This window comes from Mobula hypostoma, chromosome 11, assembly GCF_963921235.1.
Source record: "Mobula hypostoma chromosome 11, sMobHyp1.1, whole genome shotgun sequence".
Taxonomy (NCBI): Eukaryota; Metazoa; Chordata; class Chondrichthyes; order Myliobatiformes; family Myliobatidae; genus Mobula; species Mobula hypostoma.
In genome coordinates this window covers 47,037,426-47,064,928 of record NC_086107.1, presented here as the reverse complement: position 1 = coordinate 47,064,928, position 27,503 = coordinate 47,037,426, and the positions used below count along the sequence as shown (strand labels likewise).

General features: G+C 38.7%; 1 protein-coding gene across 3 annotated transcripts in view; it reads left to right on the top strand.

Annotated features, from left to right (window-relative positions):
* The window catches only part of abcc8 (ATP-binding cassette, sub-family C (CFTR/MRP), member 8), a 181,210-nt gene that overhangs the window by 100,867 nt on the left and 52,840 nt on the right, over nt 1–27,503 (top strand). For all 3 annotated transcript variants that reach the window (XM_063061994.1, XM_063061996.1, XM_063061995.1), the window contains 7 exons: nt 12,165–12,205; nt 13,486–13,631; nt 15,489–15,594; nt 15,869–15,979; nt 18,208–18,283; nt 22,814–22,919; nt 25,228–25,260. In XM_063061994.1, coding sequence (XP_062918064.1) covers nt 12,165–12,205; nt 13,486–13,631; nt 15,489–15,594; nt 15,869–15,979; nt 18,208–18,283; nt 22,814–22,919; nt 25,228–25,260 — 619 coding nt within the window. The remainder of the gene's footprint in view (nt 1–12,164; nt 12,206–13,485; nt 13,632–15,488; nt 15,595–15,868; nt 15,980–18,207; nt 18,284–22,813; nt 22,920–25,227; nt 25,261–27,503) is intronic.

Here is a 27,503-nt window from a genome sequence, read left to right as displayed (position 1 = left end):
CTAGTAACTACAGTGCCTTTAAAATATATTCACCTCCCCTTGGAAGTTTTCATGTTTTATTGTTTTACACATTGAATCACAGTGGATTTAATTAAGCTTTTTTTTGACACTGATCAACAGAAAAAGACTCTTTCGTGTCAAAGTAAAAACAAATCTCTACAAAGTGATCTAAACTAATTACAAATATAAAACTCAAAATAATTGATTGCAAAAATATTCAACCCCTTCAAGTCGGTATTCAGTAGATGCACCTTTGGCAGCAATTACATCCTTGAGTCTGTGTGGATAGGTCTCTATCAGCTCTGAACATCTGGGCACTACAATTTTTCCCCATTCTTCTTTACAAAACTGCTCAAGCTCTGTCAGATTGCATGGGGATCGTGAGCGAACAGTCCATGTCAAGTCCTGCCACAAATTCTCAATTGGATTGAGGTTTGGACTCTGACTTGGCCACATCAGGACATTAACTTTGTTGCCATTCCTGTGTATCCTGGCTTTATGCTTGTGGTCATTGTCTTGCTGGAAAACACATCTTCTCCCAAGTCGCAGTTCTCTTGCAGATTGCATCAGGTTTTCCTCCAGGATTTCCCTGTATTTTGTTGCATTGATTTTCCCTCTATCTTCACAAGCCTTCTAGGGCCTGCTGCAGTGAAGCATCCCCCCAGCATGATGCAGCCACCACCATGCTTCAAAGAGATCTAAATTAATTACTAATGTAAAATACAAAATGATTGATTGCATAAGCATTCATCCCCTTTAATATGACAAACCAAATCATCACTGGTGCAGCCAATTGGTTTTACAAGTTATATAAGTAGTTAAATGGAGACACTGTGTGCAGTCAAGGTGCTTCAATTGATTTTAGTTAAAATATACCTGTATCTGTACACCTGTATAGGTCGGCTGGTGGCGCAGTGACATCAGCGCCGGACTCTGGAACAGAGGTTCCCGGGTTCGAATCCAGTCGGGCCGTTCCTGAGTACACTTTCCATCCGTGCTGGGTTGGGTGTTATAAATAAAGAAACATACTGCGAAATGTCTGTGTGAGGAGTATTGCACCACACAGACTTGTAAGTGCCTTGTAAGGCATGAAAATGCCCGACGCTAGCCTGTCAGGCCTGAGTTGACGCCATCATCATCATCATGTATCTGGAAGGTCCAACTGGTTGTGAGTGTATGCTGGCAAAAACTAAATCATGAAGGTAAAAGAACTCTCCAAACAGCTCTGAAAAGGTTGTTGAAAAGCACAATCAGGAGATGGATACAAAAAAATTTCCAAGTCACTGAATATCCCTTGGGACTACAGTTAAGACAATCATCAACAAATGGAAAGAATATGGCACAACTGTAAGTCTGCCTATAGATCAGGCCATCCTCACAAACAGAGTGACCGTGCAAGAAGGCTACCAGACTAGATCTATGTTTAGCATAATATGCTATGTTAGGTAATGAACCGGGTCAGGTCACAGATCTCTCAGTGGGTGAGCATCTGGGGGACAGTGACCACCGCTCCCTGGCCTTTAGCATTATCATGGAAAAGGATAGAATCAGAGAGGACAGGAAAATTTTTAATTGGGGTTGGGCAAATTATGAGGCTGTAAGGCTAGAACTTGCGGGTGTGAATTAGGATGATGTTTTTGCAGGGAAATATACTATGGACATGTGGTCGATATTTAAAGATCTCTTGCAGGATGTTAGGGATAAATTTGTCCCAGTGAGGAAGATAAAGAATGGTAGGGTGAAGGAATCATGGGTGACAAGTGAGGTGGAAAATCTAGTCAGGTGGAAGAAGGCCGCATACATGAGGCTTAGGAAGCAAGGATCAGATGGGTCTATTGAGGAATATAGGGTAGCAAGAAAGAAGCTTAAGAAGGGGCTGAGAAGAGCCAGAAGGGGGCATGAGATGTCCTTGGCGAGTAAGGTAAAGGAAAACCCCAAGGCATTCTTCAATTATGTGAAGAAAAAAAGGATGACAGGAGTGAAGGTAGGACCGATTAGAGATAAAGGTGGGAAGATGTGCCTGGAGGCTGTGGAAGTGAGCGAGGTCCTCAATGAACACTTCTCTTCGGTATTCACCAATGAGAGGGAACTTGATGAAGGTGAGGACAATATGAGTGAGATTGATGTTCTGGAGCATGTTGATATTAAGGGAGAAGAGGTGTTGGAATTATTAAAATACGTTAAGACGGATAAGTCCCCGGGGCCTGACGGAATATTCCCCGGGCTGCTCCACGAGGCGAGGAAAGAAATTGCTGAGCCTCTGGCTAGGATCTTTATGTCCTCGTTGTCTACAGGAATGGTACCGGAGGATTGGAGGGAGGCGAATGTTGTCCCCTTGTTCAAAAAAGGTAGTAGGGATTGTCCGGGTAATTATAGACCAGTGAGCCTTACGTCTCTGGCAGGAAAGCTGTTGGAAAAGATTCTTAGAGACAGGATCTCTGGGCGTTAGAGAATCATGGTCTGATCAGGAACAGTCAGCATGGCTTTGTGAAGGGCAGATCGTGTCTAACAAGCCTGATAGAGTTCTTTGAGGAGGTGACCAGGCATATAGATGAGAGTAGTGCAGTGGATGTGATCTATATGGATTTTAGTAAGGCATTTGACAAGGTTCCACAGGGTAGGCTTATTCAGAAAGTCAGAAGGCATGGGATCCAGGGAAATTTGGCCAGGTGGATTCAGAATTGGCTTGCCTGCAGAAGGCAGAGGGTCATGGTGGAGGGAGTACATTTGGATTGGAGGGTTGTGACTAGTCATGTCCCACAAGGATTGGTTCTGGGACCTCTACTTTTCATGATTTTTATTAACGACCTGGATGTGGGGGTAGAAGGGTGGATTGGCAAGTTTGCAGACAACACAAAGGTTGGTGGTGTTGTAGATAGTGTAGAAGATTGTCGAAGATTGCAGAGAGACATTGATAGGTTGCAGAAGTGGGCTGAGAAGTGGCAGATAGAGTTCAACCTGGAGAAGTGTGAGGTGGTACACTTTGGAAGGACAAACTCCAAGGCAGAGTACAAAGTAAATGGCAGGATACTTGGTAGTGTGGAGGAGCAGAGGGATCTCGGGATACATGTCCACAGATCCCTGAAAGTTGCCTCACAGGTGGATAGGGTAGTTAAGAAAGCTTATGGGGTGTTAGGTTTCATAAGTCGAGGGATAGTGTTTAAGAGTCGCGATGTAATGATGCAGCTGTATAAAACTCTGGTTAGGCCACACTTGGAGTACTGTGTCCAGTTCTGGTCACCTCACTATAGGAACGATGTGGAAGCATTGGAAAGGGTACAGAGGAGATTTACCCGGATGCTGCCTGGTTTAAAGAGTATGGATTATGATCAGGGATTAAGGGAGCTAGGGCTTTACTCTTTAGAGAGAAGGAGGATGAGAGGAGACATGATAGAGGTGTACAAGATATTAAGAGGAATAGGTAGAGTGGATAGCCAGCGCCTCTTCCCCAGGGCACCACTGCTCAATACAAGAGGACATGGCTTTAAGGTAGGGAGTGGGAAGTTCAAGGGGGATATTAGAGGAAGGTTTTTTACTCAGAGAGTAGTTGATGCTTGGAATGCACTGCCTGAGTCAGTGGTGGAGGCAGATACACTAGTGAAATTTAAGAGACTACTATACAGGTACATGGAGGAATTTAAGGTGGGGGGTTATATGGGAGGCAGGGTTTGAGATTCAGTACAACAATGTGGGCCAAAAAGCCTGTACTGTGCTGTACTATTCTATGTTCTGTCATCAATAACACATCATCCCTACCTGAAGCATGGTGGTGGCTGCATCATGCTGTGGGGTTGCTTCACTGCAGCAGGCCCTGGAAGGCTTGTGAAGATGTTGTAAAACAATAAAAACATGAAAAATTCCAAGGGGGTGGGGTGAATACGTTTTATAGGCACCGTAAGTATCTGGAGTGAGAAAAAAACAGAAGTTGAGATTGTGCACACTACCTTTAAACTCATTGTGTTCATTGGAAAATGTGTGTTGCTACTGTGTAACATGTTTTTTAAAAAGTGAAGTAATTATTTGCTAGAGTAGTAAGAGAAATATCTAACAGTTTTTAGAATTTGCTGGTGTAGCACCACAAAAGAGCTGAGGGCACCAGATTCCCTAAGAGGAAGTCAATAAGGGAAAAATTAATTTCATTATCCCTTCGATAAAAAAGCTAAAGCTAATTATGCATATTTTTAAACAAAGTTATATAATGTCAAGAAATTACAAAGTTGGGATTATACCTCCTGTGATGTGTTTCACATGTTGGTTTTGTATCAGCAATTTTGTAAGATATTTGTAGATTCACATTATTTTGAAATGTAATTTCATTGCTCATCATAACTGAAAATGTTTTGAAATGAAGTTTATGATATTATTCCTATCTGTATCTTTAGTGACGATTATAATGCATACGAATGAGGGATAGCATTATCAAAGGTGATTTCGTCTGAGTTCTCTTGTTTCATTGGCAGTCTGACTTAGTGACTACAGAATCAGAATCAGGTTTAATATCACTGGCATGTGTCATGAAATACATTGTTTTGCAGCAGCATTACAGTGCAATACATAATAAAAAAAACTATAAATTACAAGAAGAAATATATGTATGTACATTCACAGGTTCATTGTCCATTCAGTAATCAGATGGCGGTGGAGAATAAGTTGTTCCTAAAGCATTGAGTGTGTGTCCCAGACCCCTAAACCTCCTCCTTGATGGCAGCAATGAGAAAATGGCATGTCCTGGCTGATAGGTGTCCCTGATGATGTTTGCTGCCTTTCTGAGGCATCGCCTTTTGAAGATGTCTCAATGGTGGTTTACACAGGAAGATGCTGTCTGACTTACCCAGGGAGATATCATTTTGTTGAATAATTGCAGCAATTAACCAGAGGATAGAAAAAGAAGTCTACATTTATTGAAATGAAAACGCAAACAAACTGATCAAGCTACAAGGAGTATACTACAAACTACCGAAGAGTGGAAAGTTGCATATGACATGAATACAGGCCATGGAATAATAATTTATGGAATCATAATTTGGAAGAATCAATTTCATTATAAAATAACTGAGTGATGATTTGTACTAAATTACTGATCTTATTAAAAGTCCTAAACTGTTGAAAAAGAAACTGAAATTGCTGGAAGCAGTCAGGGGGTCAGGCAGCAGCTGAAGGAAGAGAGACAAAGTCTACATTTCAGATTTTCAGCTTCTGTAATTCTGTTGATTTTCACCCCTTGGGCAGTTGATTTGGGTAATGGAGCTTTTACAAATGTGTCACGCTGATGTTGTTTGTTCCAAGCCTGCAGCTGGGGGAAATGCTATTAATTTTTAAAACATATCATTCCTCTTGCCTCTTCCATTGGTTGCTTCCATAAACATTTAATATTTGGAAAAAAGATACAAAATTGCAGAATCACAATCAGCTTTGTTATCACTATCTTAAATGAAATTTGTTGCTTTGTGGCAGCAGAACAGTGCAGGACATAAAATTGCTATAAAATACAAATTAATTAATTAGTGCAAAAAAATTGGAATAACAAGGTAGATGTCCACCTAATCCTGATTAAGGCTCTTGGCCTGAAGCATTGAATGCTTATTCCTCTCCTAGATGCTGTTTGACCTGTTGATTCCCTCCAGGGGCTACAGCCTCAGAATATGAGGACACCCCTTCAGAACAGAAATGAGAAGGAATTTCCTGAGCCAAAGGGTGCTGAATCTGTGGAACCCAAACCATTGGGTGTATTTAAAGCAGAAGTTGATCGGTTCTTGATTAGTATGTACATCAAAGATCATGGAGAGAAGGCAGGAGAATGGAGGTTGAGAGGGATAATATATCAGCTTTGATTGAATGGTGGAGCAGATATGATGGGCTAAATGGCCTAATTCTGCTCCTACGCCTTATGGTCTTATAACTTTTAATCCATTAAAAATGCTAGAGGAACTCAGCAGGTCAGGCAGCATCAATGGAATCAAGACCATTTATGATTTTCTAGATTTATAGCCTCTGCAGAATCTCTTGTATTACTATCTCACTGGTTTTGTTCCTTTGGTTCGGTCAGTTATAGATATTTCTTAGTACTTCAATATTAAGGCAGATATGTCATTAACGGCTTGCTATTTTCATTAACACTAATATACTGCTGATATTGTAAAGGTAGACAGCTTCATTTCAATGACAGATATTGTCCAAATATAATGAAGGTTTAAGACAACTGGGTTATATGGAATGTCTAAAGTGCAGCCAAGCTGCCACTACTGCAATCTAATTCCAATTAGCATGAAGTTAGCTATCAGAAGACAGCTCTAGAAAAATAGTATATTAGCATTATGAGATAATAAAATGTTACACTGAAGATTTAAACTTATTGGATATCATCAATGAAAAGAAAATTTCTTTAATGGTGAGTGTTCTGATTGTAATGGGATGGCAATATGTTTCACTAATTAAAATCTCACAACCTTACTGGAATTATTCATTAAATAAAATTTGATTTCTCACCAACTATGTTTGATTTCTGGTGACTCCCAGTAATATTAAATAAACTCCTGATAAGTATTTTAGGATCAGTGTTAACCCTGTTTGTGCACTGAGGATGGTGTTGGGGTAGCACTAAAATGACAGTCAGAAGCCACAATCTGCTTTTACATGCTTTTGTGTGCAACAATTGTAATTCCATGGTTTTTGAAAGTATTGATGTTTTCACTCCAGACAGGCAGGCAAAGGGAATGGCATATTCAGATTACATAGTTTGTCACTCTGTTTTAATTGTTTGCTGGACCAACAATTTGGTGCATATGTTAATACTTTGATTATGACATGAGTGACAAGAATGTATTTCCACTGTCCCAAACTCCCCTGCATCTCTATTCACAAAGTTCAGAATATTTTTTATCAAAGTACATATGTCAGCATATACAACCCTGAGATTCATTTTCTTGTGGGCATACTCAAGTCTATAACAGAATAATAACCATAATAAAATCATTGAAAGACCACACCAACTTGGGCATTCACCCAGTGTGCAAAAGATAACAAACTGTGCAAATACAAAAAGAAAGAAATAATAATAATAATAAATAAATAAGTAATAAATATCAAGAACATGACATGAAGTGTCCTTCAAGGTGAGTCCATAGGTTTTGGGAACAATTCTGTGATGGAAGAAGTGAAGTTTAACCTCTTTTCTTCAAGAGCCTGATGTTTGAGGGGTAATAACTGTTCCTGAATCTAGTAGTGTGAATCCTGAAGCTCGTGTGCCTTCTTCCTACTGGTAGCGGCAAGAAGAGAGCATGACCTGGGTGGTGAAGGTCCCTGCAACAGTGCTCTGTGTAGATGTGCTGAATGGTGGGAGCATTTACTGTGATGGACTGAGCCATATCCACTGCTTTTTGTAGGATTTTCCATTCAAGTGCATTGGTGTTTCCATACTAGGCTATGAAGCAGCCTGTCAATATACTTCCCACCACACAAGAACTAATATCTCCCATCTCCTGCCAGTTGCTGATTGGTGTAGCAGACAGTTTTCTATTTCCTTTTGAGAAAAATTATCCCCATCGCATATTATTCATCCCTGCTAGCTTTAGATAAGAGCTAGCATAGCAGAAATTGTGTTAAGTCTCGCTGGAGCTTCAATCTTCATCCAATTTCCTGTAAGCTAGTCTCCAACCTTCATAAACATAAGGGTCTATTCGATATTTTCCTGGTAACCATGTTCTTTTTAAAAAATTTTTTATTCATTTAAGGGATATTGGCTTCATAGCTTGAGGCAACATTTAAAGGCCCAATCCTAAAAGCCCTTGAGCTGGTGATGGTCAGTTGCCTTCTTGGACCGCTGCAGTTCTTGAGGAAGGGGTATACCCAAGATCCTGTTAGGGAGAGGAACACCAGGATTTTGACCCGGCAATGATAAAGGAACACTGATTTATTTCCAGGTCAGGATGCTATGTGGCTTGGAGGGCAACTTCCAGGTGGTGGTGTTCCCATACTTTTGTTGTCCTTGTCCTTTCATCTGGTAGAGGTTGTGGATTTGAAAGGTGTTTTCTAAAAAGACTTGGTGAGTTGCTACAGTCATCCTGTAGATGGTAAGAACTGCTGTTACTGTGTGTCAGTGGTAGAGAGACTGAATGCATGTGCATGGAGTGTTTATCAAGTGGGCTACTATGTCCTGTATGGTGCCGAGCTTCTCGAGTTGTTGGAGCTGCATTCATCCAGCAACTGAAGAGCAGTTCGATGCACTCTTGTGAGGGAGTGGTAGCTGTTTTCTTTTTTCCCTTGCCAAATCTAACACTTTGACTGTTCCTGTGCAACAAAATGTTGTTAAATCCATACCTGGGAGTAGGGTTTGTCCTGTGATGAGAGATTAAACAGTCTCAAAGTTAGAGGTTAACCTGTCAGGAGATACCTGAGAAAAAATTGTTTCTTTAGAGGTTAGTGAATCTTTATACCAAAATTTTCTTGAAATATTCAACCCAAGAGTGCTTTAGGGGCTTTGTTACTGAGTACATTTGAGAAAAGTATTGATAGTTAATTTTTGTATTAGGACAATCAAGGGATATGGGGTTTGAACATGGAAGTGGTGCTGACGTAAAACATGAGGGGCTGAATGTTATGTTTTAAACTTACAGCTGTCAATTTGGTGTTAATTGTTAATTAAACTAATTAGCTTTTAAATACTTCTGCAGAATTAATATTTATTGCACTAGATGGCAGTCTATTCCATAAGTAGTTTAGTAAGAAAAAAGAAGTTCCCTTCTAGGTTAACTTGCAGGTTTGTCTTGAATTAATACAATGAAAAGATCTCCATTCATTTCATAATGGAAGATTTAATGTTGACCCTTAGGGATGAACCAGTCCCTAAAGTGATCTTACATGTATTTACATGAACTCAAACTAGGTTTCATGGAGTCATTAAAACATAAGAAATAGTCATTTATATTCCTCTTAGTAAGTCACTCCAGCAGTTTTTTCAAGTTCTAATCTCGTTTACTCCATAATCTCCTCAGAGACAACTTCGTCCCTCCAATTCTGCCTTCTTAATCTTCCTTAAATTCTCTTCCTAAATCTATCTGCTTCTTTATTTCTCTTTTCTCCCTTCTGAGATTCCCCAAAATTTAGTTGCTTGGCTAAGTTTGTGTTCATCTGTTCTAATTTCTCTATGAAGTGACTTGGTATCTTTTTTCTTGCTGTTCCTTCTAAAGTATCTTGACTATTTTGCTAATTAGTGGTCATTATATCAGTACAAGTTGCTGCTGCTAACTTTGAGCAATGATGTCCGGGATAACAAGTATGTAGAAATGAGTCAAAGACATTGGATTCATGTTGCTTTTCAGTGTGTTATTAGTAATATGGTCTGTGTCTATTATTCCTTGGTGCAAACAAATGTATTTGGTGTGGATAGGCATTAACAGCTGACATGTTCAAGTTGGGCTAAGTAGTCCATTTCTTTGCTGTATAACTTAATGATTCTCCGATGATATTTAATATCTAATGAGGCCTGTGATTAGCAGGTAGGTGATAAATAGCCCAAGGTATTTGGGAAAATAAAGTATTTATAACTGATAGCAGTTCTGCAAGATGTCAAGTTACCAGTGGATCATTAAAGATTGGAATGAACGTACTGAAGAAAATGTGCATAAGTTTCTGGATAATGTTGAAAATACATCCAAGTGTGGATGCAAAAGATACAAAGCCTATAAATAAGTTTTGATAAATGGAGGAAGGTAACCTTCTCTGTCATTGTTTCTAAATATAGACAAGTGTAGAATAACTGTTACTCATTGTTTTACATGTCTTGTGATGGACAGGCAGAGATTATGACTCCCACAAGACCATTCTTTATAAGGCCCAGCAACAATTGTTATGTAAGTCCTTTCAAAGTACCAACCAGAATTAAGGTGTCTATAATGAGAAGTTATCATACCTTATACATGTAGGTATAAATCTTTAACATCTATTATGAAAGAGAAAGGCACTGAGTAGTGAACACATAGAACACGGTGAATAATCTTTCCATTTGCAAAAATACCCATCAAGTATCACTGTTTGCTTCCTAACAGTCAATCAATTTTTATGCAATTTGCCACCTGCCCCACTGGATTTCATTGGCTTTTACTTTCACTTGGGCCATTTAGATCCTCATCATAAGCCTCGCTTGAATTCATGTAGAGTACATCAAAAGCACTTACTCATCAACAGTCTGTTACCTCTTCAAAAAGTTCAATCACGCCTATCGTTCATGATCTTCCCTTAACAAATTATCTTAAGGATTTATCCCATCCTATTGAATAAATAACAATTTACCCACCATCAAAATTAAACTGTAATTACTTGGTTTATCTCTTCCTTTTCAAGCAACAGTACCATGTTAGACGTTCTCTGGTCATCTGGGACCAAAAGTCTATGCAGGTAGGATTGAAAAACTGAAAACCCTACAGTTCTATTTCATCATAGTAATTTTCCATGAGTTTAATTAAACTAATTATCAGTACCACAAAACATTCTCCCACTCCTACTCCATTTACCTGCCCAGTCTCCTTCCCTAAAACTAGACCTCTGCATTCCTCTTGTTTGGGAATGTTGGGACAGACTGTCATAAGAGAATACAGTTTAGGACATCTGTGCCCTCCATGCCTTTTATACTAACTGCATCGGAGTTAATAGTAGGTCATTGAAATTGCTACTTTTGATAATAGAATATTTTCAAATGCCCTAATGTTAAGTGCATTTGCAATCGTCATGAGTTTGCCTACAGATTTGCTCTTTATCTCCCTTGAACTGCTCTCAACGGTGTGATTAAGGATTTAAGCAGGCAGTCTAAAGATGTTTTTTTTCAATATGGCAAACTCACTAACCATCCACCTGGTGTTATTTGTGTGAAAAATCTCAGATAACTTGAGAAAATGAGAGAGAGTATTTGGAAATGCAAGGGCCAATTGATTATTTCCTGGAAACACAATATTGACAAAAACTGACCTTCTAGTTTCTATGTTCCCATAGATATTTATTAGTGATTTTCTGATTGATGAATAGTTATGGGAATACAACAAATTATTAGTGTATATGGCTTTCAATTATGAAAGTATCTTCATTAGCACTTGATGGAAGAATTTGGGTTTAAGATTGGAAAACACTTTTCTTGAACTGTAAGCATAAAGGATTCTGTAAATGGTTGTTAGTTAAAATGAAGAATGTAGGGAGGAGAAGCCAAAAACACTTTAGTTATTAAAACTAATACCTTTGCTGCAAGCCAACATACCAGTGTTATGCCTTAATAATTTAAACAGACATTAACACAATTATTTACTGATGCCGTGATTTTAATTTTGAAAAAATAACAAAATACCAATCTATTTAATATTTTCTAAAGAATTATATATTTCTTGTAACATTTATAATAAACTCTTCTTGTTTAAGTAGATTATTCGTAAAGTTTTTCAAAAATTCTGCACCCATCTTACAGCACAGAAAACACAAGAAAATCCAGAGTAGGCGTAGCCCACCAGGCCCTTCAAGCCTGCCTTGTCATTCAGTGTGATCAAGGCTGACCTATGCTGGTCTCAACTCCTCTTCTGTGCCAGTTCCCCATAACCTTCATTTTATGAATCTTCCAAATGTATATCTACCTCCACTTTCGATATATCTACTGAATTGGCCTCTGCCACCCATGCAGTAGAGAATTCCAGAGATTCTCTACTTTTTGAAAGAAGAAATTTTAATACATCAGCAGAAAATGGGAATCTTGATTCTATGCTCATTAAAAACCAACTGCTTACCAGAAACAATTTACAGAGGGTGTCACTTTAGTTTTGTCATTTGATAAATGAACCATTGGTTGTCTAGCTGATGTGCATCCTTTCCTAACTTCAGTGACAATGTGATTCTGCTACAAGCAGGATTTTTATAGATGAACCGTGTTTTTTGATCTAGTTTCTTACATAGGATAAATATCCAAGAATTTAACTGTTTAAGAAGGAAGTAGATATGTTTGCTACTGAAGGACATGGATCAAGATGGACTACAAATGGCCTCAGATAGTTTAGAAAATTTAACCCTGATTACTGGTGATAATTAATTTATATTATTAGGATGAAGTATATATTTTTTGCTGTCTCTTCTAGTTGTTAATACAAACCTGCCTTCATTTTGTTCGTTTCACAAGGTTCTCTGCTTATTTGCAGTTTTCATGAATGCAGCAATACCCATTGCCGCAGTCCTCACAGTGAGTAGTTCTTTCTTCCTCTGCAAATGATATCCTTGGAATGCATGAATAATAAAGATCAAAATATTAATATACAGGTAGATTCAACCTAATTGTCAATTCATTTTAAATCTCTTTTTCTTGGTTACTTCCCATATCTTTAATTCTTTTCTCTATGTGACAAAAAGGCTGATGATCTCCCAGGTTTTAAAATTAGGAACTGATGAAAATGGATAAGGATAGTTTAACTCTAAGTTACCCTTGTCCGTCTGGAGATGAACCCAATTTTCATTGGTGTACAGAACACATTAATGTGGACAGACCCCACTGTATGACGCTATACCCTCATGCTCTGCGGTGTCTGGTAGAACAAATTTATAATTACGAAGTCTCTTCAGCACAGATTTGCAAAAAACAGATAGATAGGTAGATAGATACTTTATCGAGCCCAAAGGAATTACAGTGTCACAGTAGCATTATAAGTGCACAGATATACAAATATTAGAAGAGAAGTAAGAAAGAATAAAAATAACAAACGAGAAATTCTGTAGATGCTGGAAATCCGAGCAACACATACAAAATGCTGGAAGAACTCAGCAGTACAGTCATGCTGCTTGACCTGCTGAGTTCCTCCAGCGTTTTCTGTGTGTTGCAAGAAGAAAAGTAAGTTACCTTAAAAATAAGATGTACAAGATTTACAAGTCAAAGATAACAAGATCACTTCCCACCTGCAGGTTGCATCACTATAGAGCCTGATGGCTGAGGGTAAGAATGACCTCATAGCTCACTTTGGAGCAGTTCAGTTGACTTAGTCTATTACTGAAAGTGCTCCTTTGTTCAGCCAAGGTGGCATGCAGAGGGTAAGAAACATTGTCCAGAATTGCCAGGATTTTCTGGAGGGCACTTAGTTCTACCACAGCCTCCAGTGTGATTCCTATAACAGAACCAGCCTTTCTAATCAGATTATTGAGCCTGTTGGCAACACCCATGTGGATGCATTGTCCCAGAACACCACCACATAGAAGATTGTACTTCATACCTTTACAAAAACTGCATGCATTAATGTAGTATTTGCAGTAAAATATAAAGTCCTGAAGTATATCATAAGAATATTACCAAAGATTTGTCAGAAATAAGGAGCAGAATTAAGGTGAATTTATTTGTGAACTTTATCTGATTGATTGAACCTTCATTTTTAGATATAAGTAATAAGGTTTGCTAAACTAATCATTTGTAACTTTGTATTCTTATTGTATTATAGTTATAGAGAGTTAACATTTTTATTTCTGATTTACGAATAGACTTTTGTAGTTCACACTCACCTCTACGAGGATGCAGACCTCTCGCCAGCAGTGGCTTTTGCTTCGCTCTCTCTGTTCCACATTCTGGTCACACCCCTCTTCTTGCTGTCAAGTGTGGTTCGCTCTACTGTCAAAGCTTTAGTGAGGTAAAATGCAATACAAAGATGATGTTTGATCTTTTGCTCAACTTAATGCCTTTGCAATACCTAAATACAAACAGGAATAACATTTGCATATAGAAACACAAGCAAGCAACTTGCTTTTTTTTGTTGTCTGTAGTCATTATTGAACTAGCCAGTTTATACTCAGTTGGACAATTCCCTTATTACCTTAGCATCCAAATATCTTCTTCCTTAAAATCCTCCTTATGTTCAAAAGCAGGAGCTTAGAATGCTAGATAATTTTAGCAGTGTGGTAAAGTTTTGGTAGTTTAAATTGGCACTGAGACTAAGAGGCAAGTCTGGTACTAGGAGGCTGTAGGACTCTGAAGTTCCTGGGGATAGCACTACCACAGGTTATGGCCCATGCAGTTTCATCAAATATTTCTTTATTAATCTACCTTCAATCCTATCTGGCTGGTCAGCATTTCCCATGTTTAGGCTGAAAGATCCTGAACAGTGTATATGATATTAAAATCACATAGCACTAATACTGTACTGATATCATTGAGAAGTGACTTTAACTTTAAAATAAGCCAGACATCCTGGGCAACTTGAAGATTAGTCATAATGGAGCTTTGTGGGAATAGAGTAACCTCAAGTTTTCAAGTCAGCTTGTTCCAATCTTTGTCCATACAAAGCATGATGGGGTTCTGATAGGACGGTAGTGGATAGGATTTGAGTGAAGGGTGCGGAATGTGAGGGGTTTAAAATTCGTTCCTGGCAATTTTTTTTAAATGTTGAGGAAAAATCCACAATAGTTTGAAAATAATTTATATTATTTTCACTTTAAAATAGACAGCTGAGTGTTGTTAACAATGGTGATTAACATTTTCCTGAGTTAAGCGAATGTGATGATTTCCATTGGAAGGTCAAAATTAGAACAAGAATGAGGTTTAATGTAACTGGCACATACTATGAAATTTGTAGATGTGCAGCAGCAGCAGTACATTGCAATACATAATAAAAACTGAAATACAGTAAGAAGTATATATATTAAAAAGTTATATGAGTAGGTAAAATAGAGTCGTGACATAGTGTTCATGGGTTCAATGACCATTCAGAAATCTGATGGTAGAGGGGAAGAAGCTGTTCCTGAAACGTTGAGTGTGTGCTTTCAGACTCCTGTACCTCCTCCCTGAAGGTAATAATGAGATGAAGGCATGTCCTGGATGATGGGGGTCTTTAATGATGGATGTTGCCTTTTTGAGGCATTGTGTCTTGAAGATGTCCTGGATACTATGGAAGCTAGTGCCCATGATGGAGCTGACTGAGTTTACATATTTTAGCAGCTTATTTTGATCTTATGCAGTGTTCCCCCCCACCCCACCCCATACTAGACAGTGATGCAACCAGTTAGAATGCTCTCCACGGTACATCTGTAGAAATTTGCGAGCATCTTTGGTGACATACCAAATGCCCTCAAACTCCTAATGAAATACAGCTGCTGTGGTGCCTTCTTTGTAACTCTATCAGTCTGTTGGGCCCAGGATAGATCCTCAGAGATGCTGACACCCAGAAACTGAAATTGTTCACTTTACATTTTAGGAAATATTTCATATCTAGATCTAGCTTGGCCACCCCATCCAGCTGATTGTAATAAAATACACAGTTAGGGGAGGTAACAGAATGCAGTAGGCACTTGTGGACTTGTACTAAAATATCTATTAGTCCATTAGTCTATGTGAACACCTGTAGGGGAGGAAAAAGCTTTTGAATTATTTTACATATTGGATTACTTGGTTTTACAAACATGAATGTAAGTAAAAGCAGGGGCATCTTGAATATTCTTTTCATTCTCCATGTTCGTAATTTTGGTGGTAATTCGCTCGCACTTCCTTACAGTGTGCAGAAACTCAGTGAATTCTTCTCCAGTGAAGAAATCGGGGAGGAGCAGAACAGAGTTGTGGTGCATTTGAACACGGAAAATAATAGCAAGTACCAGACCGTAGTGAGTATAAGTTAACATTTCAGCAATGCAACCAGCAAGCTCCTCTGTGCTGTCCATCTCTCTTTTATCATTCCTGCATTTTCACAACCTGCTGTATGTTTCAAAGGCCCAGTAACTGAAATTCCATCACTTGTCTTAACATCGTCCATACTGCAATGCATGCGCTGTATAGATTGTGCTTATAGGTTCGAGCAATAAGAGTGTGTATTTATTTAATTGGCACTTCTAATGCAATGAACACTTACACTTCAGTTTTCCACTCACTCCTCCACAGCCCCTTAAAGTTATTAACCGCAAACGGCCCACCAAGGAGGGATGGCAAAAATACGAACCTCAGTCCAGACAGCAAATAAGCAGCACAGAAGGAGATGATGTATTTATAAAGGTGAAATAATTGTCACTTATATCTATTTGTAGAATAGTTATTTTACTTATGCCTTTCTAAATCTTTGCTGGCTTTCTGCTGCAGGTTTACTTTAAACAATGCTATAATATATTATAAGTATTTCAATAATATTTTAAACATTATTATTAATGTTGCAATTATCCAATGACATTAACAGAAGAGAAAATATTAGCGGACTTCATTCAGTCACAGAATCATGGTGTTGTTAAAGCACATAAGGAGATAATCTGGCTCACCAACTTCGTGCTGCAAGTGGCACAATTCATTGATGTCATAAGTCATGAAATGCATCACAAGCTCATTGAAACAACCGAGCCAGTGTTTTAATTAAACCGAAAAGAGTGATTTTCATCAAAATTTACTGAGTACATCCATAGGCATGATTTGTTAGCTACTGGGCAGTCTGAGGTCTCATTGGCTTCCAGGTAGATACTCCTTTGTGTTATTTCCTTGTACTCACTCCCACCAATCCCACACCAAGGGCATCCAATTCCCTCTCTGATTGGCCCTAATCCTGACTCACCTCTGTCTATGCCCTCTCTAACTGCCCCCCCATCCCAATTCCCACAAGCTCCCCACACACCATGATCCAAGCTCCACTGACTTTTTCCATGTAACCTTGGACTAAGAGCCCAAACAAATCGCCTTGACAGGCCTCTGGAGCAACACTGGGATGAGCTTCCCGTGGGTTCTTGTTGTAGTGCAACCTTCTAGGTGCTTTGCAATTTCGAGCCTTACTTACTTTATGGGTAAAGCAACCAAAGTTTAGAGGTGAAGCACATCAGAAGCTGGTTGCAGGTAGGGAAAAGGAGGGCTGAACTGAAATCAGGGAGGGCAGAGACTGGGATGGAACGGTCATGTTGATCACATTGATTGATTGCTTGCTCCTTCCAGCCTCACATCACAATAAACATTTTTACAAAGTACCAAGCACTGCTATGCTCTTGTTACCACTGTGTTCATATGGCATGCCTCATTAAGTTCCCACTTGATAGTGACTGCAAGATATCGATGATGACCGAGCAGTTTTTCAGAATCTGCTGCCATTTTAACTCTTGTCATCCATTAGGCAGTCCAAAATCTGTCCAAATCACGAAAAACCTCACTGGTGCTAATTGGGCCCCATGTTGAGTACACAAACTGCACATAATTTGTGTGATCTGCTGGGTACAGTAAATCTTGCACTGTGGGACACACCACTCAATAAAATATAGTGGGCAAAATGAAGTGACCTAAGAAGTCACGTTATAAAATTATTTGCAGCAAACGAAGCAAAAATCTGAATCTTCCTCCAACTGCTCAAGAATATTGTCACCATTGTTCCCACCAATTGTTGTACTCCCTGACCTATTTTCTTTACTAACAATGTTCTGACCAGATCCATTTGCAGCATTGAATTGACTTCATGGCCATGATGGGGGGTGGGTGGGAGGTGAAGATTCATCTAAAGGAGTTAAATTACAAGAAGAAACAGTATGGATGATGACTAGGCTTTACTCCTCTGCATGTTAAGCATAAAGAGGGAATTTAATAGAATTTTTTAAAAGGATTAAAGGATACAGAGAGAACTGATCCTCCAGAGAAAAAAGGAGGAATAATCTTAAAGACGAAAAATTCAGTAGCTGCTAGAAATCCAAGCAACATGCACAAAATGCTGGAGGAACTTAGCAAGCCAGACAGCGTCTATGGAAAAGAGTAAACCGTCAACTTTTTGGGCCAACACCCTTCATCAGGACTGATGAAAGGTCTCGGCCTGAAACGTCAACTCTTCACTCTTTTCCGGGACTAATCTTAAAATTGGAAGAGGTTTTTAAAAAGCAAATAGCTTTTTCTTCACACAGAGTTTAAGAAATCTGATTTTTCTGTCTTTGAAGCTGGATCAATTGAAATATGAAAATTGAAGTTAATAGATTTTTGTGAGGTTAGGTATTGGTTGATGAAACCAGGTGGGTCAACAAAAGGTCCAAATGAAACCTAAATAGATTGAATCGTGGAACTGGTGCTGAAGTGTCTCCTTCTATTTCAATGTTCTTTACAGTGAATCAATTCAAGAGTGTTTAAGTTTTATAATAGCATGTCAACATGGAAAATGGTGTTGCTATAATAAGGCCATGTAGGCACAGCTGTTCCAGAAGCACTAATATCAATCTTGCCATTCAAATATAATTGTATCTCACAGATTTTTCTATTTTTCTACATGAATGCAGGTGACAAATGGTTTCTTTACCTGGACATCTGATGGAGCCCCAACGCTGTCTAACATTGATATCAAGATTCCTTATGGTAGGACAAAAAGAGAACTAAATTAATAATGAATTAAAAATGTGTCATTTGTGAACACTGCTTGTTTTGAATAGGATTTTCACCAAACAACTCCTGTTACCTGTGGAAAATGTACAATTTATGCTAATCATGCTATTCATTTTCCTTACCTTCCTTTTGAACTTTCTGAAGATTTTATTTTGGGGAGATTAACAAATGAAAGCTATTCCTAAATTGTACTCTAAGGTGCTTAGAAAGGATTAACCAAAATTATTGTATTTTGACTATACTGTAATAGTTCAAAATATTGTACTTTGACTATACTGTAATAGTTTTTTGTCGAAAATGGGATATGACCTCTTGGATTGCTGCTGTGTTGTTGGATACTGAATCAGAATCAGTTTTATTATCACCAGCATCATTCGTGATATTTGTTAACCTAGCAGCAGCAGTACAATGATAATATACAAAGAAAAAATAAAGAAGTTGTATATGTATATTGAATAGTTTAAAATAGTGCAAAAAATAGAAATAATATATATTTTTTTAGAAAGTGAGGTACAGTAGTGTTCATCAGTTCAATGTCCATTTAAGAATCGTATGGCAAAGGGGAAGAAGCTGTTCCTAAATCACCGAGTGTGTGCCTTCAGGCTTCTGTACTTCTTTCCTGACGGTAACAATGAGAAGAGAGCATGCCCTGGGTGAACCTCTTTAAATGATGGACCACTAGTAGTTTTGTCCAGATAGTAAAAAGCCTTTGATGGTTCTGAAGATGGTTTTGATCCTTATGTGTCTGCTCTGTTACATTAGAAAATCTAGTATAATTTTTGAACAGAGTTTGTCCCAGTGAAACACTATTTCCACATCACTTGTTAATGGGTGGGGATTACATTTCATTGCTCATATTTCTAAATCATATGGCCAGTCAAGCCTGTTTTGATACCCAAAGAATTTTACTTTTCAAACCCTCCCAGCCCAACTCCATTGGTATGTGAAACTATTTCTTTAATGATACTTTTCTTTCATCTTAAGAAAACATTTTTAAAAATTTTATTTTAGAGATACAGCATGGAATTAGCCCTTACGGCCCTTCAAACCATGCCACTCAGCAGCCCATCAATTTAATCCTAGAGTAATCACGGGACAATTTACAATGAGCAATTATCCTACTAACCGAAACATCTTTAGACTGTGGCAGGAAACTGGAGCACCCAGAGGAAACTTGTACATTCCACAGGGAGAATCCTTATAGAGGATATCGGGATTGAACTCTGAATTCCAATGCCCCAAGCTGTAATACTATTGTGCCAACTATTACACTACCTCGGCACCCATTATATGCCAATTATTCACTATATTAAGTAAAAAAAACACTCTGATTTTCATCCCAAAGTTACTTGCTACTAACTTGAATTTGTGAACAATCTCTTCTTTCCGTATTGCTTTTGCTGTGGTATTGGCTGATATTGTATAGCCACAAGCTATATGAGACTGATTGGAAATTCAGATGTGAATAATTCCAACTCTGATTAGTAAATAAAAAGACGATAGGTCCTGTGCACATCCATATCATCTACAGACTGCAGAGATGGGAGGTTAGCTTAGTTGATTTTAGTAGTTGTTCTCGGCCATGGGACAAAAGCAAGACGGACCAAAAGGTATCAGCTTTAACAGGGCGTGACAAGACAGTAGACAGGTAGCAATGAATGCTATCCTGGAGGATAGAACTAGGTAGTATTTGTTGTTAGTGTCAATGTCTTCTTCAAGTACTCTGAAAAAGAGAAAATACTATCCCCAACCGTTCAACAAAAAAATTACAAATGGTTTAATGATGGGCTGTTTTGATAAATTCAGAGCACAAAGTCAAGAAATCTTGAAAATGGTTTAGTGATTGGTGACATAACATAAATATGCATGCTACCTTTATTGGATACACCTGCTTGCTAATACAAATATCTAATCAGCCAGTCATGTGGCAGCAACTCAATGCATAAAAGCATGCAGACATGGTCAAGAAGTTCAGTTGTTGTTCAGACCAAACATCAGAATGGGGAGAGAAAGCGACCTAAGTGAGCTTTAACTGTGGAATGATTGTTGGTGGCTGGCAGAGTGGTTTGAGTATTCTGAAACTCCTGATCTCCTGAGATTTTCACATACAGCAGTCTCTTGGGTTTACAGAATATGGTATGATACACAAAATAGATCCAGTGAGGGGCAGTTCTGTGGATGAAAAGGCTTTGTTAATAAGAGAGGTCAGGGGAGAATGACCAGACTGGTTCAAGGTGACAGGAAGGCAACAATATCTCAAATGATCATGTTACAACAGTGGTGTGCAGAAGCACATCTCTGAACCTTGAAGTGGGTGGGCGACAGCAGCAGAAAACCACAGCACACAGGAGGTACCTAACAAAGTGGGTACATAGTTTATATGTGGAATGTGAGTAAATGTGAGGTATTTTATATCAAAATTAGGACACATCACCAAAATAATGTAATGAGAGATATACGTGTGGCTTAGACAATAGATTGGCAAAAGATAAAATCAGAGAAGTGACTCATAAATGCGGCTGAAAAGTTGGTGTGAGGGTTTTTATATTAAAGAAACACAGGCACCAATGGCAGGGCAAGAAGGAGAAGTTTTGTTAAAAATTATTTCACTTGAACTAGACTGGGACTAAAGTCTTAGTGAATCAGATAACTAGAGCTGTAAGTTAAATAGCCTGATGAGAGGAACTTAGAAAGTTAAAGAGATAGAGGACGACTACTTTCTAGGATAGAGAAATGAGATATGATAACCAGAGTCTGTGAAGAAAGGGCAATGAAAGCTTACACTCATTGGCCACTTTATTAGGTACAGGAGGTAGATAATAAATTGGCCACTAAGTGTAACTCAAGTTAGAGTCAGGACAGAATAAAATGTTTAGAAATATCCAATTTGAAAGCTCTTTATCTGAACCATGATAAGTAAATTAATATCACAGGTAGAGATAAACAGGTATGTTCCAATAACCAAGACAGATATATGTTTGAAAAGTGACCAACCATAGAAGCTAAATATTCCAGGATAATTGACTTCTAGAAGAGATGTCAAATGGAGAAGGAGGGCACTTGGCCTTAACATAAAAGAATGAAATAAATTTAATGGAGACAAGAAATCTTAGTGCAGAAAATGACAAAACAGAATCAGCTTTGATGAGGAGGAGACAGCGCCTGGAGATGAAAACATTAGTGGGAGTTGTATAAGGACTGCCAAACAGTAACGGAAATACTAGGCATACTAAAATTAGACAAATTAGGGGGATGAGTAACAAGGACATTAATTGATCACCGCCTGTTTGGTTTTTAGAAATATTGATCAAATCAAGTTAGAAGTGATAGTGTGAATAGCATTTTCATGAGTGTATAGTGGTTGTTTTTTTTCTTCATTAGTATATTATGTGAAAGGAATCAGTAATGCTCAGATAGTTAAGCACATCTTTAGGGAACAATGATTTTAATAGATTTTAAAAATTGAATTAACACATTTCAGCCTGTACAGCACTAATTTAAATCAGAATAAGGGAAACTATGAAGGGAAGAAGGAGAGGCTGGTTATGACACTAAAAAGCAAGAGGTGTACAACAAAATTTGCAAGTAAAAACAGAAAATGTCCAGCTGTGGCTCATCAGTTTATGACAGCAATGCTAAAGGTGTAACTGAAGAAGCAGTAAGCCTGATTGGGATAATTTCAGAATTCAACAAAGGACAACCAATGCACTGATACAGAAGTACAAGAGTAATCTGGCAAAAAGGAGTAGGAAAAGGGTATAGCAACTTCTATGGGTGAGTAAAAAGGAAAAGAATAAAGTTATTGTGAGGCCCTTTCATACTGAGACAAAAAATAAACTGGAGTACAAGGAAATGGCAGAAAGTTGTTTGGTCTTGTAGAAAAAGACACAGAAAACTCACAAAAATGGGGAAGTATGAATGAGGAGTACAAATAAATTAATAATTGTAAAAATGAAAAGGACTGAATTGTGATGAATCAACGGGATCTAATGAACTACATCTTAAGTGTTTGAAAGTGGCAACGAAAAAGATAGTGGATGCACTGATTGTCAACTTCCAAAACTACATTACTTCTAGAATGTTCCCCACAGTCTAGAAGGTAGTAAGTGTAATCCCACTATTAAAGACAACAGAACAATAGGTCAGCTGGCTTTATGTGAGTAGTAGGGAAATCTCTTATGTACTGAGGGAATAATAGCAGGATTGCACAAAATCAACATAGATTTATGAAAGGGAAATAATGACTGATAAATCTGTTGGAATTTCTTGTCATTTGTAACTACTAAAATAAACAAGGACGAACCACTGGAGATGGTGTATTTGGACTTTCAAATGACATTTGATAAAGTAATTAAGACTTTTGTTTGTAAACTTAATTCATGGATAGGAGCTAAAGCTGATAATCCCTCCTCATTACCGTTCATGAACAATTCATGCAATAATAAATTCCAGAGTGACGCGCAGGCCATGTGAAGCTGATAAAGCTCCTGTTTTATTTTCCAGGGCAGCTAACCATGATAGTTGGTCAGGTTGGATGTGGCAAATCTTCCCTGCTCTTGGCAATTCTTGGAGAAATGCAGAAAAATTCTGGAAATGTGTACTGGAACAGGTACTGATCCTCTTGGAAACTGTTAGAATATGTTCTAAATTTTAAAAAGTTTTTTGTAATATGTTGAATCAGCCATTGGTGTGAGCTTCATGGTTGTTTTAAAGATCATTATATTTCAGTACTACTCTTGTATTGCAATGCAAATTTACCATTCCTTAGAAATTACAATCCCATGATACAATTTTTAGCAAAATGGAAAGTTAACAATTATAACCACTGACACCTTATTCATATTCCTTTATGTCCTTGGAGATTATAAGAATGCAAGTGAACAAAGTTCCAAGCTTGCTCTGGACATAAAATATCTTTACAAGGTACTTTTATTCATTACAACATCTTTGCGATGCAGTGTTAAACAAAGAGCCTGTCTACTTTCTCAGCTAAATTGCATGATACTGCTCAATGCAGGGTGAACAATTTCACCCACTGCAACATTAACATGAAAAGGCATATGATACATTTACTTATGTCAGAGTCATTTTGGGATGCTGCTATAAACATATTGCATGCTGCACCTCCTCTACTATAGTAGTAACTGTACATCAATAATCAAGTTCAGATTTATTATCATTCTACCATACACTTGTATACTGCCAAACAAAACAATGTTCCTCCAGACCAAGGTGCACAACACAGAACTACATATAACTCACAAACAACACATGAAGTAGTATTACTACTAGTAAATTAACAAATAATAAGGTGCATTTGCGATACAAGTTAAAAAGTAAACAGCATAACGCTACTGGTGCATCATGCGTGATGAGACCTGGTTGGTGGCAGGGAATATCTTTATCTGGCTGCGGAATGTGTTGGTAGGTACCAAAGTTTTGAATGACATTAGGTAAAAATGACTCATTGTGCATGAATAGCACAGTGGTACAGCGGTTAATGTTGCTCAGCTCAAGTGTCCTAGGTATGATCCTAACTTCATGTTGCTGTCTATATGGAGTTTTCAGAAGTATCTCTCTGAGATCACTTGGATTTCCCTCAGTGCACCATTTTCCTTCCACATAACCAGTAATTGGTAACTGTAAATTGACAATTCTATCAGTGGGTGTCAGGAGATCAGTTATAGAACATAAAGCATAGGACTGTATAGCACAGGAACCTGCCTTTTGGCCCACTATAGTGTGCCGAACCAATTAAATTAGTAATTAGTAATCAAATGGCCAAACAAACTAAGCCCCTCTGCCTACACAGATGCCCATATCCTTCCATTTTCCTCACATTCCTCACATTCATGTGCCTGTATGTGTGTTGGGCACGTGGCCAAGTGGTTAAGGCGTTCGTCTAGTTACCTCAAGGTCGCTAGTTCGAGCCTCAGCTGTGGCAGCGTGTTTGTGCCCTTAAGCAAGGCACTTAATCACACATTGCTCTAGTCTGTGCGAGGAGTGGCGCCCCACGCAGACTTCCAATCTGCGCCTTGTAAGGCATGAAAATACCCGACGCAGGCCTCTCATGGTCTGAGTCGACATTCCCCCTTGTGCCTATCTAAATGTCTCATGTATCTGCCTGTACCACCACTCCACGCAGTGCTTTCCAGACATCCACCACTCTCTGCGTAAAATCCTTGCCCCTCTTAACTTAAATGTATGCCACTTTGCAGTAGACATTTCAACCTGGGAAAAATGTTGTCCGTCCTCTCTGAGCCTCTCATAATCCTATAAAGCTCTATCAGATCTCCACTTCGCCTCAACCACGCCAGAGACAATAACCCAAGCTTTTCCAACCTCCCTTTATAGCACGTTGCTCTCTAATCCAGGCAGCATCCTGACAAACCTGTTCATCACCCTCTCCAAAGCCTCGACATCCTTCCTATATTGTGCGATCAGAACTTAGGCTATAGTTGGACTGTATCTGGCGTATTTCGTAGAGTTTTATAAAGTGGTAACATAACTTCCTGATTCTTGAACTTGCTTCAACTCATGAAGGCAACCATGCCATATGCCTTCTTAACCACCCTATCAATCTGCGTAGTCACTTGCAGCACGCTATGTACTTGGACCCCAAGATCCCTCTGCTCATCAACACTGTTAAGGGTCTTGCCTTTAGCTGATGGGTGGGAAGGTGTGGGAAGATTTGAAAGTGATGTGATAGTGGTAAGGTTGCATTCAGATAAGTGATAAATATGCTGTAAGAGCTGGCACAGTCTCCTTCTGTTTCGAAAAAAAAACATACAACCAAATGCAATATAAAAGTGATTGATATGGACGGACGAAACGGGTAGCATGAACTTGGTGACCCAAGGGTCAATTGCCTCTTTACTTTATCAACTGTTCTTATTTTCTTCTAATTCATTTTCCAGAAGTTCTGATGCTGAATCGACAGAAGAAGGCAGGTATGGTTTCCAGTACTGGTCACCTTACTTAACAAACAAAACTTAGAGTCTCAATAGTTGGAGGGACAAACAGCAATACTGTTGCTGTAAGGGAAGCCAGGATATTGTGTTGCCTCCCAGGTGCTAGGGTCTAGAGAGGGGTGGCCAACCTTTTACATTCCATGCGTCAGTTTTTTCACTCACGAGTTCAGATGCGCCATATAACTCTTGTACCCCCATTCAATTCTTGTAAAAATATGCTAATATAGAACTGGTGCCTGAAAAAATCGCATCTGAACTTGTGCATGAAAAAATTGACGCATGGAATGTAAAAGGTTGACCACCCCGGGATGTCTCAGAGTGGCTGTAGAAGATTCTCAAAAGGGAAGGAGAGCAGCCAGAGTTCGAGGTGCACATTGGCACCAATGACATAAATAGAAAGGGGGAAGAAGTTTTGTACAATGCATACAGAGAGTCAGGGAAGCAGCTAAAGAGCAGAACCTCTGGATTACTCCCACTACCACGTGCTAGTCGGAGCAGGAATATGATGATAGTACAGATGAATGAGAGGCTGAGGAAGTAATGCAGGAGGCAGGGTTTCAGATTTATTGATCATTGGGATCTCTTCTCAGGAAGGTATGACCTGTACAATAAGGACAGGTTACACCTGAACCGTGGGGCCCAATATCCTTGCAGGCAGGTTTGCTAATGCTGTTGAGGAGGATTTAAATTAAGTTGGTGGGGGATGCAAACGAGAATGATAGGACTTGGTATACAAGAACATGCAATGTGCAGTGAGACTGTGAGGAAGAGGAGGATGATAATGGGGCAAAATTGCAGTCAGTGAAATGAGGTGAGTGTAACATGGGGGCAAAATCAAAAAGAGTGATGAATACAGGACTGAAGGTGTTATATTTGATTGCACACGTATATCGAATGAGATAAATTACCTTGTAGCGCAGTTAGAAATTGGTAGGTATGATGTTGTAGATCATCACTGGGACATGTCTGAAAGAAGATCATTGTTGGGAGCTTAACATTTGAGGATATTGTATTGAAAGGACAGGCAGGTAGTCAAAAGGAGGGCATATAGTGTAGCAAAAAATAATGGGAAGTTAGAGGATTGAGAAGCTTTTAAAAACCAACAGAAGACAACTTAAAAAATATAAGAAAAGAAAAGATGAAATATGAAGGTAAGCTAGCCAATAATATAAAAGAGGATACCAAAAAATTTCTCAGATATATAAAGAATAAAAGAGAGGCAAGAATGAATATTGGACTGCTGGAAATGATGCTGGAGATGTAGTAATAGGGAGCAAAGAAATGGCAACATACTGAATAAGTATTTTGCCTTGATCACTGTGGAAGACACTAACAATATGCCAGAAACACCAGTTGTCAGCCTTTAGCTAACCTATTCTGATTGGCCAGCAGTGTTCCACAGGTATCAGTGTTGGGACTGCTTCTCTTCACATTATACGTCAACGATTTGGATGATGGAATTGATGGCTTTGTGGCCAAGTTTGCAGGCAATACAAGTGGAAGGGCAAGTAGTGTTGAGGAATTACGGAGTCTCCAGAAGGGCATGGAAAAATTGGGAGAATGGGCAAAGAAATGGCAGATGGAAGATAGTGTAGGAAAGTGTTTGGTCATCCACTTTGGTAGAAGGTCATAGACTATTTTCTAAATGGGGAGAAAAAGCAATTATCAACGTCCAAAGGGACTTAGGAGTCCCTGTGTAGGCCTCCCTTATGGTTGTTTGCAGGTTTAGTCAATGGTAAGGTTGACAAATGCAATTTTACATTCATTTCGGGAGGACTGAAATGTAGGAGCATGGATTTAATGCTGAGGCTTTGTAAGGCATTGGTCAGACTACCCTTGGTCTTCTTATGTAAGAAAAAATGTGCTGGCATTGGAGAGGTGTCGAGAGGAGGGTTGTGGAGGCCAAATAATTGAGTATACTTAAAGCAGATGTTGATAGGTTCTTGGTTAGTCAGGACATCAAAGGATACAGGGCAACGCCAGGAGAATGGGTTTGAGAGGGATAAAAAAATTAGTCATGGTGGAATGACAGAGCATACTCAATGGGCCAAGTGGTCAATTCTGCTCCTGTTCCTTATGATATTATGGTCTAATTTCCTCAGCTTTGCATTGTTCTGGGTATTTAATATTTTAATCTTAGTTTCAATATACTTTCCATGCAGTTTTCTTACAATGTTCAATTAACCCAAGCTAACTTAGTTTGCCCTTCTGATATCATAGTC